This window comes from Populus trichocarpa, chromosome 3, assembly GCF_000002775.5.
Source record: "Populus trichocarpa isolate Nisqually-1 chromosome 3, P.trichocarpa_v4.1, whole genome shotgun sequence".
Classification (NCBI taxonomy): Eukaryota; Viridiplantae; Streptophyta; class Magnoliopsida; order Malpighiales; family Salicaceae; genus Populus; species Populus trichocarpa.
Window position 1 is genome coordinate 19,088,992 of NC_037287.2, and position 13,237 is coordinate 19,102,228.

The 13,237-nt window shown below is 35.5% G+C and overlaps 3 protein-coding genes and 1 long non-coding RNA gene across 6 annotated transcripts in view; 3 read left to right on the top strand and 1 right to left on the bottom strand.

The window, feature by feature from the left end:
- The window catches only part of LOC127905076 (uncharacterized), a 33,260-nt gene extending 20,660 nt beyond the window's left edge, over nt 1-12,600 (top strand). Inside the window, exon 2 of the long non-coding RNA XR_008058737.1 lies at nt 12,382-12,600. This is a non-coding gene — a long non-coding RNA (uncharacterized LOC127905076). The remainder of the gene's footprint in view (nt 1-12,381) is intronic.
- The window catches only part of LOC127905073 (wall-associated receptor kinase-like 2), a 142,955-nt gene that overhangs the window by 102,844 nt on the left and 26,874 nt on the right, over nt 1-13,237 (top strand). The window lies entirely within an intron of this gene.
- On the top strand, nt 1,140-3,869 carry LOC127905074 (uncharacterized). Of its 2 annotated transcripts, none has more exons than XM_052451342.1 (5): nt 1,140-1,661; nt 2,083-2,300; nt 2,658-2,786; nt 3,335-3,466; nt 3,618-3,869. In XM_052451342.1, the coding sequence occupies exons 1-5, from the start codon at nt 1,445-1,447 to the stop codon at nt 3,729-3,731; spliced, it is 810 nt and encodes a 269-aa protein (XP_052307302.1). In that variant the 5' UTR covers nt 1,140-1,444; the 3' UTR covers nt 3,732-3,869. The 2 variants fall into 2 exon arrangements, with proteins under 2 accessions (XP_052307302.1, XP_052307303.1); XM_052451343.1 differs by having other exon boundaries at nt 1,146-1,661; nt 2,100-2,300.
- On the bottom strand, nt 4,423-13,167 carry LOC127905071 (nudix hydrolase 3-like). 2 transcript variants are annotated; one of them, XM_052451333.1, is made up of 21 exons: nt 12,981-13,167; nt 12,453-12,632; nt 12,301-12,339; nt 11,950-12,046; nt 11,448-11,581; nt 10,902-10,983; nt 10,384-10,470; nt 9,474-9,580; nt 9,161-9,332; nt 8,753-9,003; nt 8,559-8,640; nt 7,558-7,623; nt 7,393-7,470; nt 7,204-7,299; nt 6,856-6,962; nt 6,584-6,752; nt 5,410-5,493; nt 5,163-5,257; nt 4,994-5,084; nt 4,770-4,916; nt 4,423-4,648 (listed from the first exon to the last, which is right to left on the bottom strand). In XM_052451333.1, exons 1-21 carry the CDS (start codon nt 13,082-13,084, stop codon nt 4,595-4,597), a joined length of 2,322 nt encoding a protein of 773 aa, XP_052307293.1. In that variant the 5' UTR covers nt 13,085-13,167; the 3' UTR covers nt 4,423-4,594. The 2 variants fall into 2 exon arrangements, with proteins under 2 accessions (XP_052307293.1, XP_052307292.1); XM_052451332.1 differs by having other exon boundaries at nt 12,262-12,339; nt 12,981-13,166.

The window sequence follows — 13,237 nt, forward strand, 5'->3', positions numbered from 1 at the left end:
TAGTTAATTTATTAAATTCCTCATGAGAATGTAATGAAATCTCCAATAGAACACTTTACTCCCGCTCCAAAATTTTCTTTAAACAATTTAAATACTTACTTTATATATAACATGTTAGTTTAATATGTTTTGTTGTCACTTCATTTGATTACACATGATATTATTATATTTGTGTAAATGTATATTTATTATTAATAAAAATTTAATTTATCTTTAATATTTATATAATATTAAATTAATAAATTTAATATTTAATTTGAAAATATGCACAGGCAAAACTAACAAGATTTGGAAATATGACCCGAAAACCATGAAATGTAAATATTTCCTACTTGCGCACTCTGTGACTTTAGCATACGAATCATCTTGACGTAAGGGCTACGTGGTGCCTTGGATGCTTAGGTGAAAGAGTTAAGAAAAGACTACGATGTTGCGAGTTGGCTGGCTGTACACATGATTCTTGCTTAAAGGAATTATTAAGGTAAAATGGTATTTTTTAATAATTACTTGGCAACTGACATGATGATTATTTTTTATTTGGTTCAAGAGGTGGCCCTCCTCCTCCATCTCCAAATTTTAATATCTATTAATTTCATTATTTGTATATGAGAAGGAAATTATTTTTGTTTTTTTATTTTATTAGATGTTGATGAATGTAAAATCCTAAAAAATACTACATGTCAAGGATGTTTAAATGCGTAGATACACGAGGAGGGTATAAAGAATACAGATGCGCGATAAATAAAATTTATATAATTATTATAGGTATCTGATTTATTTCATTTGACCTATTTAATGCCTGTCACTAATATTTATTTTCAGCCTTATAGTTTTTATGAAATGTTATATCGGTCCTCATACGATGAGCATTCATTTTCCTTGTCGATTGGACAAGTATAACAGATATATGGCTTGATATAAACAGAGAAGTGCTTAAATGATTAATTCTACATAATTAATCTAGCATGCTACTATTCAGCAGTCATATATGTGAGCACAGATGTCAACATATTAATTAAGATTTATGCTTTGCTGTAAATAATGCAGTTGTAGGATCAGTCATCTTTATATTGCTACTGCTGTTTGGCCTTTGGTGGATATATAAACTTGTAAAGAAGAGGCAGAACAAGGAACTCAAAAAGAAATTCTTCAAACGTAACGGTGGGCTATTGTTACAGCAACAATTATCCACTAGAAATTGAGTGGTGATCCCCTTCTTGTTGTCACTTTGCTTCTTCAATATTAGCAGTCACCATGGCCCCAACACAATCAAAACCCATCTCCTGCACCACTAATAAACCCATCATCATCATCACCAAAACACATGGCCACCCACACACTCACAGCTACTCTCCGTAACTCCTCTCTCATTAAATCCAATTCAAAGTTCACGTTTTTTATAACCAGAATCATTACTAGAACTTAAAAGACTCAAACTTTAGCTATGCCCACAGCCCCAACTGCTGCCAAGGTGGTCCCAGCTGTGATTGTTGGTGGTGGAAGGGTGGGAAGGGCCTTGCAAGAAATGGGTAGTGGTCAGGATTTACTGGTGAAGAGAGGAGACCCTGTGCCACTTGATTTTGAGGGTCCCGTTTTGGTTTGTACAAGAAATGACGATCTTGATGCTGTTCTTGAAGTCACACCTAAGTCTAGATGGAGCGGTACTGATACCTGATTATACGTTACTTTGCTGCTTTTATGAAAATGGTTATATAACAATTTGTTTTTGTTTTTAGTCTTGTTGATTGAATTATGCTATTTTATGTTCTAATTGAATTAAGTGCTATATAGGAGGGTACTCATTTTTCTAAGTTTTATATGGGGTTAATGTTTAATTGGAAGATATAGGTGTCCATAATGTATTGGCTACCCCTCGTGTTGCTTAAATTTTTAGGATAGTTTAGTGTCAAAATGAACACAGTTGAGTGATAAAACTTCAGTGCATTCTTCATTAATGCTGTTGGATTATGTTATTATGGAATTATTTGATCTGAAAGTTTGGGTTTTTTAATCTTTGCTATGCATTTTATGGCTTCTGATAAATGGTGATGATTGATTGAGTGGATGTTGACAATCTAGCAGATTTGGTTTTTTTCCAGAATGGGATGCTGGAGCCATGGTTTCAAAGTAAAGGTCTTGGTGATGCAGACCAAGTGCTGGCATATTTTGCTGTCTCAAAGCTTGGAGAACCTCCTATTGATGGAAAGACTGATACCAATCCTGAAGGATTGACTGCAGCATATGGAAAATGGGCGTCTGCAGTAGCTGCTAGATTGCATGCTGGAGGTCTCTCCTGTAAGGTAAAGAAGTTTTTTTTTTTTTTAAAAAAAAAATATTATTGTCTGATTGAAACCGTTATGAGGGAATTTATTAGGCTTTTCAGAAAAAAAAAATGTTAAGATGGGGCTGTGGTGGTAGGGAGTGGAGGTTGACGCAATAAAGCTCAGAGTGTCAGGTTTAACTATGTAATCCAATGATATTGTATATAGAAGGCAAAGTTTGGCACTTTGATGTGATAGGTGTTTTGGTTTTCAATTTTTTCAGTGGGCAAACTTAGTCTAAAGTTCCCCTTCTTTCACCTTTGCATTCAGAATTGAGGAATTCATGCTGTGATAGTAGTCTGGCATATTTACATTATTAGTCATTGTTGTATTCAGGTTCTTGACAAGGAAACTTTTCAGAAGCAAATGTTAGAGAAGCTGATCTGGATTTCAGCATTCATGCTTGTTGGAGCTCGTCATCCAGGGGCAACTGTTGGTGCTGTGGAGAAAGAATTCCGCTCTGAGGTAAATCTGCCGTTGACAATGATGTGTTAAAGCATCAGAGTTTGAGGAGTTTCAAGCTACTGCATATCTTTTGCAATATTTATAGTTTATAGTGAATTTTAGATCATTTAAATTGCTTATTTCATTATATATTTCCAGAACGCCTTCATTTGATTGCAGATAATTCACCGTGTACTTGATGCTGGTTAAAAAAGCCGACACAACCCTATCAGTGCTATTTCTGTATGCTTTGTGGACTTTAACATTTACATCAATTGGATGATATAATTGTTAAACTAGGCATTTTTTGCTCGCCCTTTTTCTGTTTTCTTTGTGGTACGTCAATCACGATCTTGTACTTAAACTTACTAGATTATATTATGCCTAAGACAGTCATGCTTGGACAAATTGGCAAGAAGCCCTTTCCTTCCAGCCATTCGCTAAGCTTCCTCTCCTTGTGTAGACCTTTGCTTCACAAGATTATGATTGTTGAGTTCTTGAAATTGTTCAAGCACAATGAGATCTCTAACATGAATAGATCAGATTGATACTGATATTTATGTTTCCAGGTGTCTAGCCTTATCGCAGAACTTGCTTCTGCAGCAGCTGCAGAAAAAGGAATAGTATTTGAAGAAGCTATTGAGGAAAGGTTATGTGCTTACTCACGTGCTGTTGCCCATTTCCCAACAGCTGTTAAGGAGGTAAATGCTTTTGTTAGTCATACCTTTGAAGCATTCAGAACAATTTCATCAACTCTGATTTGGTTGGTGGATGCAAAGTAGTTTGAGACTCGAGCCCTAACCTTATTTTGCTGTGATTTTGCTTCTCACATGAAAGTTAATTTCTTGCCAGTTTAAATGGAGGAATGGCTGGTTCTATTCTCTCTCCGACAAGGCTGTTGCTGAAGGGAAAGCTGATCCTTGCCCCCTGCACACAGCTTGGCTTAAAGAGTTAAAAGTTGTCTAGCATGTGGACTTTTACTTTGTCAATGGACTGGAATACACGCTTCTCAGAGTGTGCCTCTAATGGGCTCACAATTTTCTTTCTATCCCTTTTCTTTTTTCCAAATTGACCTTGAAATAAAGTTCACTGCAATTCATTTCATTTTTGCGTTATTATTCATTTTAGAACGGTTCTTCCATACCTCAAACTGTAACTCCTGGTTAACCCAGTTCAAAGCTTGGGTCATACAAAGCTTGGGTTATGAGTCATGATGTTGACCTGGATTTATTAAAGATTTGATTTTCTTTTTCAAAAAAAGTATTTGAAACTACATTTTAATAAAAAAAGAAGAAGAAAGGAGATTGGTTTTTCAATTGATCATTTCAGGTCAGTAAATCATCAGTTAACCAACCTGTGATTGACATATGCAGTAGCTATGGCTGTAGTGTAGCGTAATGCAGCCATAACAGTGGCTTAGAGCAGCAGCAGCATCCTCACAACTTTCCTTACTAAACAGGATGTTTATTTTTACAGATGAAATAATGTTTTTTTGATTTTTTAATTGTTTTATTGTGCTAGTATTAAATTTTTTTTTTATAAAAAAATATTATTTTAATATATTTTTACCACATTCAAAACATTACTTACTTTCAAATAATTTAACAAACTTTAAAATCTGCATCATAGCAAGGACCAACGCAAGCAATGGGGAAAAAAAACAAGAAAAAACACATTCATCAAATGCAGATAATAAGAAAACAACGTTGCTGATTTAATTGATGGAAACATTGAGGGTACTGTGGCAGCACTGTCCACTTATTGCCATTCACTTATTAATCAGCTTGGCTAGAAAACGAAGGGATTGGCCTAATCCCGAGACGCTACCTTTACTCTGATATTTCATTAACAGTGGAAAATATGGGATATATATCCACAGGGACCTGAAAGGCAAGGACAATGAACGAAATTAGAGGTAACAAGTACACATTCCTGAAAACAGCCTAGCTCTCATTAGATAGAAACATGTGCGGTGGGGAACTAGAAGGGTTTCACAGCCCATACCTGAACACTCTCTAATTTTTCCAGAGCATGTTTCAATGGCCGTGTCATTTTACAGTATTTCTGTAACAGCAAATCTGCAGCCTCCTTGTCACCTTTTGCCTGTATGGTGAGTATCTCCCTACTCAAGCTTTCAACAGCCTCTTCAACCTTTGAAATGAAAACAGAGTTGATGGTCTTACTCGGTGAGATAAATCCATGAAAAAGGAAAGTTGAAGCAACCATACCTTGGCAAAATCAACAGAAAATGTCTCATCAGGATGCAAGATGAAGGCTTCTTTCTCATACATCCAGTTAAATTGCAGTGCTTGTCCTTTCCTAAGGAATTTCAGTAGATACGAAGTCCTTTAGATTATGCCAAGCATGGAACCAGAGAAGAATGATTAATTTGCTTACCCATGAGCTTCCTCTAAACCAAAACGAACTGACCGGAAGCACCCCGCAAGGAATGAAACATACATAGATTTTACCATACTCCTAGGAAGTAAATCCTGAGAGAACAAAAATAGAATCACGTAATATACATTACAATAAAATCATAATCCTTAAGCGGTGATTCTACTTTTACGAAATCTAAAGTGGCAGTGCAGCACACGTATCTGGTGTCTATATATGATAATATTAATTAAATTTAGTCACTAACCTGGTTGATTAAGAACTTTAGGGCCCAAAGGCCAACTATATCAGCTTTTGCTTCTTCCAAAGCAGAGTGGAGTTCTTGAAGCTCCTGCATTAAAATATGAAGAAAAACAACAGTTGCTATCAGAACGCAAATAAATTGAAACAATAAAATAATAGTCTTTCATTGAAGTGTTGTTCTGTTTCATTTCCATTACAGTTATTTTGAACAGGTAATGATAAAAGACCAGGTCATAGAAAATGATCAACTTTCATAAAAAAAATACAGTTACAGAGACCATGCATGAGATGTGCTATAAGTCACAATAAATGTGCCCCATATTAAAGTAATGAATTAAGGCAACTGAATCACAAATGATGTAACTATGGAAAGGGATAAATAAACTAGTCAGATCATCACTCCAGATACCTCTATTTGGAGGACAAAATTCCTTTATACATATTAAATATTGAGTTAAAAAAGAGAAAGATGAAAGGAACTCTCAGCAAGGCCCCTATCCACAGATTTCAAGGCCCGGTAGACTACTACTTCAGGCACAACTTAACAATGAAAGAAACATCCAAGGCAGAATTTCTACTGAATAAAACTGAAGAAAGAATATGAAATGGAATAAATGATAAATTACATTGACTACCACTGACATTGTTGCAATTACACTAACCACACCTCTTGTTTCCAAAACTGAAGTCACAAAATAACTCCAAAGTTTGGTCTCCCTAAAACCATCTAGTAGTTTAAATTGAGGCTTAAAAATCTCAATTACAATTACTTTCTGTGAAGAGCTGAAGAACGATTCCATATAAAGAAAACTGTTTGGAATCAAACATAAGGTTGTAAAAGATATGGCAATGCTCGTCTCATTTTAAACAGTCAAAGATGTGTAGAGGTTGAGATGCTTTCAGGTTATAGAAGACACAAAAGTAGGGTGGGAAAATTAAACCATAAGAGCACACAAATATATTCCAGCAACATGGTAATATATCCTGTTTGAATTCTGGTATATAAAAAAACTTCCAGTTTTATAAAATAGAAATCTCCCTCCAGTACTCTGCGGAAATGAGGAATTTAATTGAAGAGAGGGTAGCTATCTATGTATGCCCCATTATAAAAAACATACAAATGCAAAACAATCCATAAATTATAGATGTAGTATAAAAAGAAAAGTTATGTAAATAACCTTTCTTACTGTTGACTTTTGGCCATCTGGAAGTGTGATAGTATGAGGCCCAATACCATGGCAGCACTCATGGCATATAGTGTGCGTAAAGAAAGATTCAAAATCTACCAATCCTTTTTGTTCCTTGCTAATACAAACATCAGCTATGGGCTGAAGAATATGCTTGAACCTGATTAGGACAGACACGTGATATTTAAAGTAATTTCCATTAACATATTTTCAGAAAGCAACAATCATTATAACAGGTTTAGAAATAAGGTAAGAAATTATACTTTGCCTCTGAAACATTCTTCAGCATGACCATTGAAGTTCCTCGATCTTTTACTATACGCTCATCATTTGGTAAATTGAAAGCAACAGTTTGAGGACCCTTTACATCCTGATGTCAAATTAAAACCCATCAGCCTTGGTTTTCTCTCCTTTGAAATAGGAACTCATACATAAGGGGTGGGGAGAAGTATTTCAGCAAAAGTTTCACCAAAAAGCTGATCTTTAAAGGATGGACCAACAGAGTTTTAGATCCCGGTATTGTAAACGGGATGGGTTCATGCCAAAAAAAAGGTACAATAGAGAAACAACAAAAGACAGAGATTTGTCCTATATATATTCCAAGAACATACCCCTGCATTATAAAGAAGCCGGATGACCCGAATGGGAGCAGCATTGACATTTTTTGATTTGTATGCACTGTCCATTGGAAGATTTTGTTCCAAAAACTAAACAGATATACTCTGTTAGAAATCATGAATATAAAAAGAGAAGTTCCAAGAAAAACAAGTACCAACTTTGCATATAAAATGACTCAATACCTGCAAATTATCACCAAACAATTTTAGTTGAGCAGTTGCTTTGTCATCCCGGATACCAATGAATGCTTCAAATGTTGCCTGAGAAAACATAACAGAACTCATGAGTCATTTATGCTACCCGGGAGATTATGAATATGTCAGGAAAGAATTTAAGATCAATGCTACCTTGTAGCCAAAAATTGCATCCTCGTACGTCTCATATGGACCTATGGTAATGTCCAGCTTAGAGTCCTAAATCCAGAGATAGTTTAAGACATGTCATGAATCTAGATGAGAATATTAAGAATTTAAGCACCTTAACAGTGAAACGAAGATCTAACCCATTCATTCTAGGAAAAACTCAACAAACACACAATTGATGTTATTAAAAGTAAATGGCTACATGAGAATAAAGACTTAGAAAATGAAAAATCCAATGATTGAGCCCTATCTTTTTCATATTACAACATTATTAGTTTATTTAGAAAGTGTAAACATCCAATTGCTAACATAGTTAGTTTTCATCATTCCATGATAGGTACAGATCACTTTTTTGCTTTCTTCTTAGCCTAAGCTATTTCCTTTTTCCTTGAGGAACAAAACAAACAATAAATCAGGTAAGTTATGCAGACTGCTGAGACCTGTGAAATATTGCAGAATGACAGAACTTTTTTGCTTTATTCTTAGCCTAAGCTATTTCCTTTTTCCTTGAGGAACAAAACAAACAATAAATCAGGTAAGTTATGCAGACTGCCGAGACCTGTGAAATATTGCAGAATGACAGAACGTTTCCAAAATTTTTAAGTTAGAAGGCCTCAGCAGACCTTCAAGTGCCTCTCTTGCTCCTATTACAATTCCACCTCATTCAGAAAAAGGAGAGTCGTATATAAAGAAAACAGTCACCATGATTCAATATCCATAACTATGTGATTGTGGTGGCCCAGGGGGAGGGGGAGTGTACACAAGCAAGTGCCAGCATTAACAATCCCCCAAAATCGTATCCCTTTCTCAGTATTAGAAAACTTGCTCATGCGAAACAATTCCTACAGAGCCCTTTTATCTCAAACTAGAGTGCTGATGACAGGGGGCAAAAAATACCACGCACTAGATGTCATTCTTATCACCATATACCCGAACCAAAAACTTTTGAGTGTTTTCTGGAATGTCAAAGTATTCTGCATACTAACCAATTCCATCCAGGCTATATCTGATTCATAATAGTCATTTGAGAGGAATGCGTCAGCCTTGCTATGTAGTAACCTCTTCAAACTACACAGCAGAAGAACAAATTCAACAATCATCGGTAAGTGGAACAGTATTCAGTATGATGTGAACAAATGAGTTACTGGCAACAAGAAAAATCTAGTATAACTCTATATACCTAGGTGAGCCAGCCAAGTCCCCAGCTTCATGCAATAGTTCTGCAGCTTTTCTAAGGAAGGAGTTATACTCCTTTGAGTAAGGAACACTATATAGATCATGGGCAGTCATTAAATGATTTGTCCCATGAACTGCATGATTAGGTGAAGAAGAATCCAAACTAAATTCACTGTGTCTTTTGATGACGGTGAAAAAGCCCATTGCATCATTTTGTTCTTTCTCTGTCAGACTGTCATTCCATAATTTAAATTCCTGACATAAGAGAAACTTATTATTATAGTAGGTATAGAGGGGGAGAGATCTAAATGATGACAGAAGCATCAAACAGTTTTCCAGTCACAAATATATGATGGTGATCCTATTTTAAAAAAATTAACTTCAATTTGCATAATGATCCTCCCATGCATACCTTTTTGTCCATATCTGGAGGGTAAAAATTTGCACCAGGTGGTTTTAGCATGGGAAACGCTGCTTTATATTCCAGACCCTTCCATCCACTGACTGGCTTCGTGGCTTCAGGAAGTAACTTGATGGCTGAATCTGTGGTTGTTAAAAATGCCTCGTTTTCATCAAGACAGGACCTGTTGATCACCAATAAATTCTAATCGACAGGTATTCTCTTAAAAAAATATATAAAAAGTTGGGGAATGGTGAATTCTTAGCTTGTTCCAAGCACGCACACATAAGAGCTCAAAGAAGCAGCACCTCAAAAAAAGACTCACCAGGGGCTCTTATTAATTGAATAATACATCCATTTGAGCTTGTCTAATTCTGATGCACTAGCATGCTCCTTCAACCAATCTCTTAGAGCTGGATTGCTGTACCAAACCTGATTAGAAGCAGAAAAATCAAGAGGCACCGCTAACAGTCATTCACAGTTGCTAATTATTGCAATCATAAAAAGGCTTATTGTATTGGATTTTACAAGAGACTAATTATCTGAATTTTGTAGGAAGGAGAAACAAATCATGTAAAGTTACACAGAAGAATGACATTCACATTACTTGTACAAAGTTTCAAATACAAATATCAACTATTTCACTGACAGGAGATCCAAATGAAAAGAATTTGGGCAAGTTTGCAACATAACATCAAATCAGAAAGAAACTACTTGACTTTATTATGAGTCCACATCTTGAAATGTTTTATGAGTTACTACTATACATAATGCCAAGTCATGTCTTGAATGCTTAAGCCAAAGTTCTTTCTGCTCAGTTCCCTTCCATGAGGGATCGTCTAACAAATTCAGAAGGCCTCTCTCACCCAGACGTTTCCATTGAACTTTCTGTTGAGTAAATTACAGGTCTTGTTTCCCAGCTTAGGGTTTTTCTCACTTTGTTTGCCCTAATCACCTTTGGCCTGCCCACCCCCAAAGGAAAAGAAAAGGGAAGGCAGACAAAACGACTGGGCATGCTCGTTACCAAATAGACCACTGCTCGAGCTAGAGAAACACTTTAGTAACTATACAGATCATGAACAAAAATATCATTTTATGGGGCATGTGCAGGTATATTGGTATTCAAGTCTACCACATGGAAGACATCTGTAAACCAATAGTTTCTGCAGATTGTATGTGTGTATCAGCCTACTTCTTGCACATGTGCATTCACATTGTTTTGCAATGGTAAGTACCTGAAGGTAGAATATTTCATCCATAAGTTTTGCAGCCTTGATAAGTAAACCAAGAGTCTTGCTGTCTGTATTTGATAGACCTGTCAACTGAAGAAAGAAGGAAAAAAAATACTAAATTCAATCCTATTTGCATTAAGAACAAAAAACATTAGCATTTAAGAAATAGAAGTAGCATTACCAACACTAGTATTCTAGTTATGAGAATGACAAAAAATTAAAAGTGCTATTAATTTCTTGATCGCAATTGCTAAAGAGGCAGTTTCCAATTACTCAATATTTTCCACAAGTACAAATTCAAATTAATGTAGGCCCAAGCATTCTTTCACAAAACAAACACCTTCCCCTTTTATACGGTTTTTATCCCTTTCTGAAAGGAAGAAAATATTGTAAACTAACAAGTTAAACCATCAATTTAAGTTCACAACTAAGTTACATAAACTGAGCGTACATTGCCACAGATAGCATAGCTACTAAGATAGCAGAGAGATCAATGCAAATGGGAAGAGAAAGTAGACAACCTCAGCATCCAGAGAAACAGAAGCATATCGACAGAGTTGCTTTTGTAGACTCAAACTGCGCGCTACAGTATTCTCTGTGTACCTAGGAAAATTAGATGAAAGACATCATAAGCGGAAAGAAATTATTAGAAACCCTTCCATGAATTAAGGTGATAATATGCACACAATTTGACTTTTTTGATAGGAAACTAGTACAAAGGTGTCCAAAAAAAGTGTTTTACACACCAGTTGACAACAAAAGGAAAGCTTTTCCAGATGCAGCTAAATAACATGGTGCAATATTCACAAACATGAGGGAGGAAAGCATGAATTCAACTTCAAAACTCTCGGCATGCACTCGGAAAAAGTTTTTGCATGTTGAGTCAAATGCTAAAGATGAAATCGAATGTAACCTTACAAATAAGGAGTAAATATGTTTCTTTGATTTGCTTAATTGTTAAAGAACTTGAGACAAAAAGATAACCATAGGATGCATTCCACCACAGTTGAGAAAAGATGTTATAACTAGCATAGTTAATTTTACTAAAAAGATACTGTTTAGCATACCTTTTCCTAATGATTTCAAAGAGTTGGCCATACTGTTCATCTACATCATAGGGCACATAATCAGGATCTTCTTTGACAAGTAAGCTTCTATATTCCTCGAACGAAATGTATTTAACAGCAGATACTTCTGTTTCCTATCATAAAGTGAAATCATAAACAAGCATTCATATTTTTCACAACTTAATAGCAGTAACCAATTAATGAAATATTCATGTCTGAAATGATAGGCATGCCACTCTCGATCGAACCTTCAAATGAAAAGAGCACATTATTTGGCAGAAAACAAAATAATGTGCATGTACCAGAACATGTATAAAAAATTCAGATATAAAACACCAATTGGAAAAAGTCTAAACGTGCAAGAAAAAAGAAAACTTTCAAGCATAAACAAGTGGTATTCTCCAAATTGATTTTTTATCAAAACCAGTCGATAATAGATAAAACATGTATTAACACAAACCAACACTCATCAAAGGAGAATGAAGAGCACACATTTCCTTACCTGAAGAGTAAATGCTTCAAGAGGAATCGGATCTACAGTTGTCACAAGATACACATCATTGAACTCATTATTGATGAATTTCCCATCATTTATAACACTGCATTCAAATATAAAGTACAATCAATTAATACAAGCCTTGTTGCATTCTTCCGATCCCCCAGTCTACGTCAACAAGATCAATTAAATCAAAATCATAATATCACAATCCATTACACCAATTAATTTAATCGGTCCGGCCTCCATAGACAAGGTATCCTATAGAACTTGTACAGTTAAATAAGGAATTTGATGTATATATAAATAAATACTAACCACTCTTGAAGATAAATAAAAATATGTTCAAACGCATCCTTTGGAAGGCTAATGCCTAGCTCTTCCTGAAGCTCTCTCCTAAACGCATAACAGTAAGAAAAATTAGTTTAATAAAAAAAGGTTATTTTTATGCAGCAAGAAATTAATTGACAAGATAATAAAATAAGAAAAACTGTCACAAATTGACTCACTGAGCGGACACAAGTGAAGAATCGCCAGCAGAAATATGGCCGGCGCTTGAGATATCCCATCGGCCTGGCCAGGAATCCTTGCAATCGGCGCGACGTTGAAGAAGCAATTCTTGTGTGCTTTCGGAGTAAATCCACACGTGAACTGCTCTGTGGTAATCTCCATCTCTATGAACTTCTCCTCTAAATTTCCAAAAAATAAAAATAACAAAAAAAAAAAAGAAGAATCGCAATTTCTTTTTCTCAGCAACCAAACAACAAACAAAGTAACGGTCAAAAAGAAAAGGAAAATTAAAAAAAAAATTGCTCTGTTTTAATTTTGAGTGCTATAAACGACGTCCAAATAAAGTAACGGTCAAAAAGAAAAGGAAAATTAAAAAAAAAATTGCTCTGTTTTAATTTTGAGTGCTATAAACGACGTCGCACAGGAGCGTAACTAGAGGCATTAATTAGGTGTTTAATCAAAACATACGTAACAATAAGATGATCGATGAAGAGATAGAGAGAGGAAGAAGAGAGATTGGTGATTGCCTGGGCTTCGAAATGCCGGTTTTTTGACCGGTTTTGTTGAGAACGTCGAGGCGCTCTTCTTCCACGACTACAGCTGATGATGCAGCAGCAGCAGCGTCTTCCATTTTTCCGTTACTCTTTTATCTGAGAGGGAATAAAAGGGCTAACTTGTTCTGCTTGTATCCTTTTTTGATGCCTATAAATTGTTAGAGAAAAAAAGAATAAATTCGAGTGACATACTATAGCAGGACATGCCAGCTGCCTGCGTTTTCTTCAGG

Coding starts and splice junctions, on each gene's coding strand:
- LOC127905074 (XM_052451342.1), top strand. CDS start 1,445: ATGCCCACAGCCCCAACTGCTGCCAAGGTGGTCCCAGCTGTGATTGTT. Junction 1,662..2,082: donor ACCTAAGTCTAGATGGAGCG/GTACTGATACCT, acceptor ACAATCTAGCAG/ATTTGGTTTTTTTCCAGAAT. Junction 2,787..3,334: donor AGAAAGAATTCCGCTCTGAG/GTAAATCTGCCG, acceptor TTATGTTTCCAG/GTGTCTAGCCTTATCGCAGA.
- LOC127905071 (XM_052451332.1), bottom strand. CDS start 13,084: ATGGAAGACGCTGCTGCTGCTGCATCATCAGCTGTAGTCGTGGAAGAA. Junction 7,300..7,392: donor TGTTTGGTGATAATTTGCAG/GTATTGAGTCAT, acceptor ATATCTGTTTAG/TTTTTGGAACAAAATCTTCC. Junction 4,917..4,993: donor TTTCTGTTGATTTTGCCAAG/GTATGGTTGCTT, acceptor TTCATTTCAAAG/GTTGAAGAGGCTGTTGAAAG.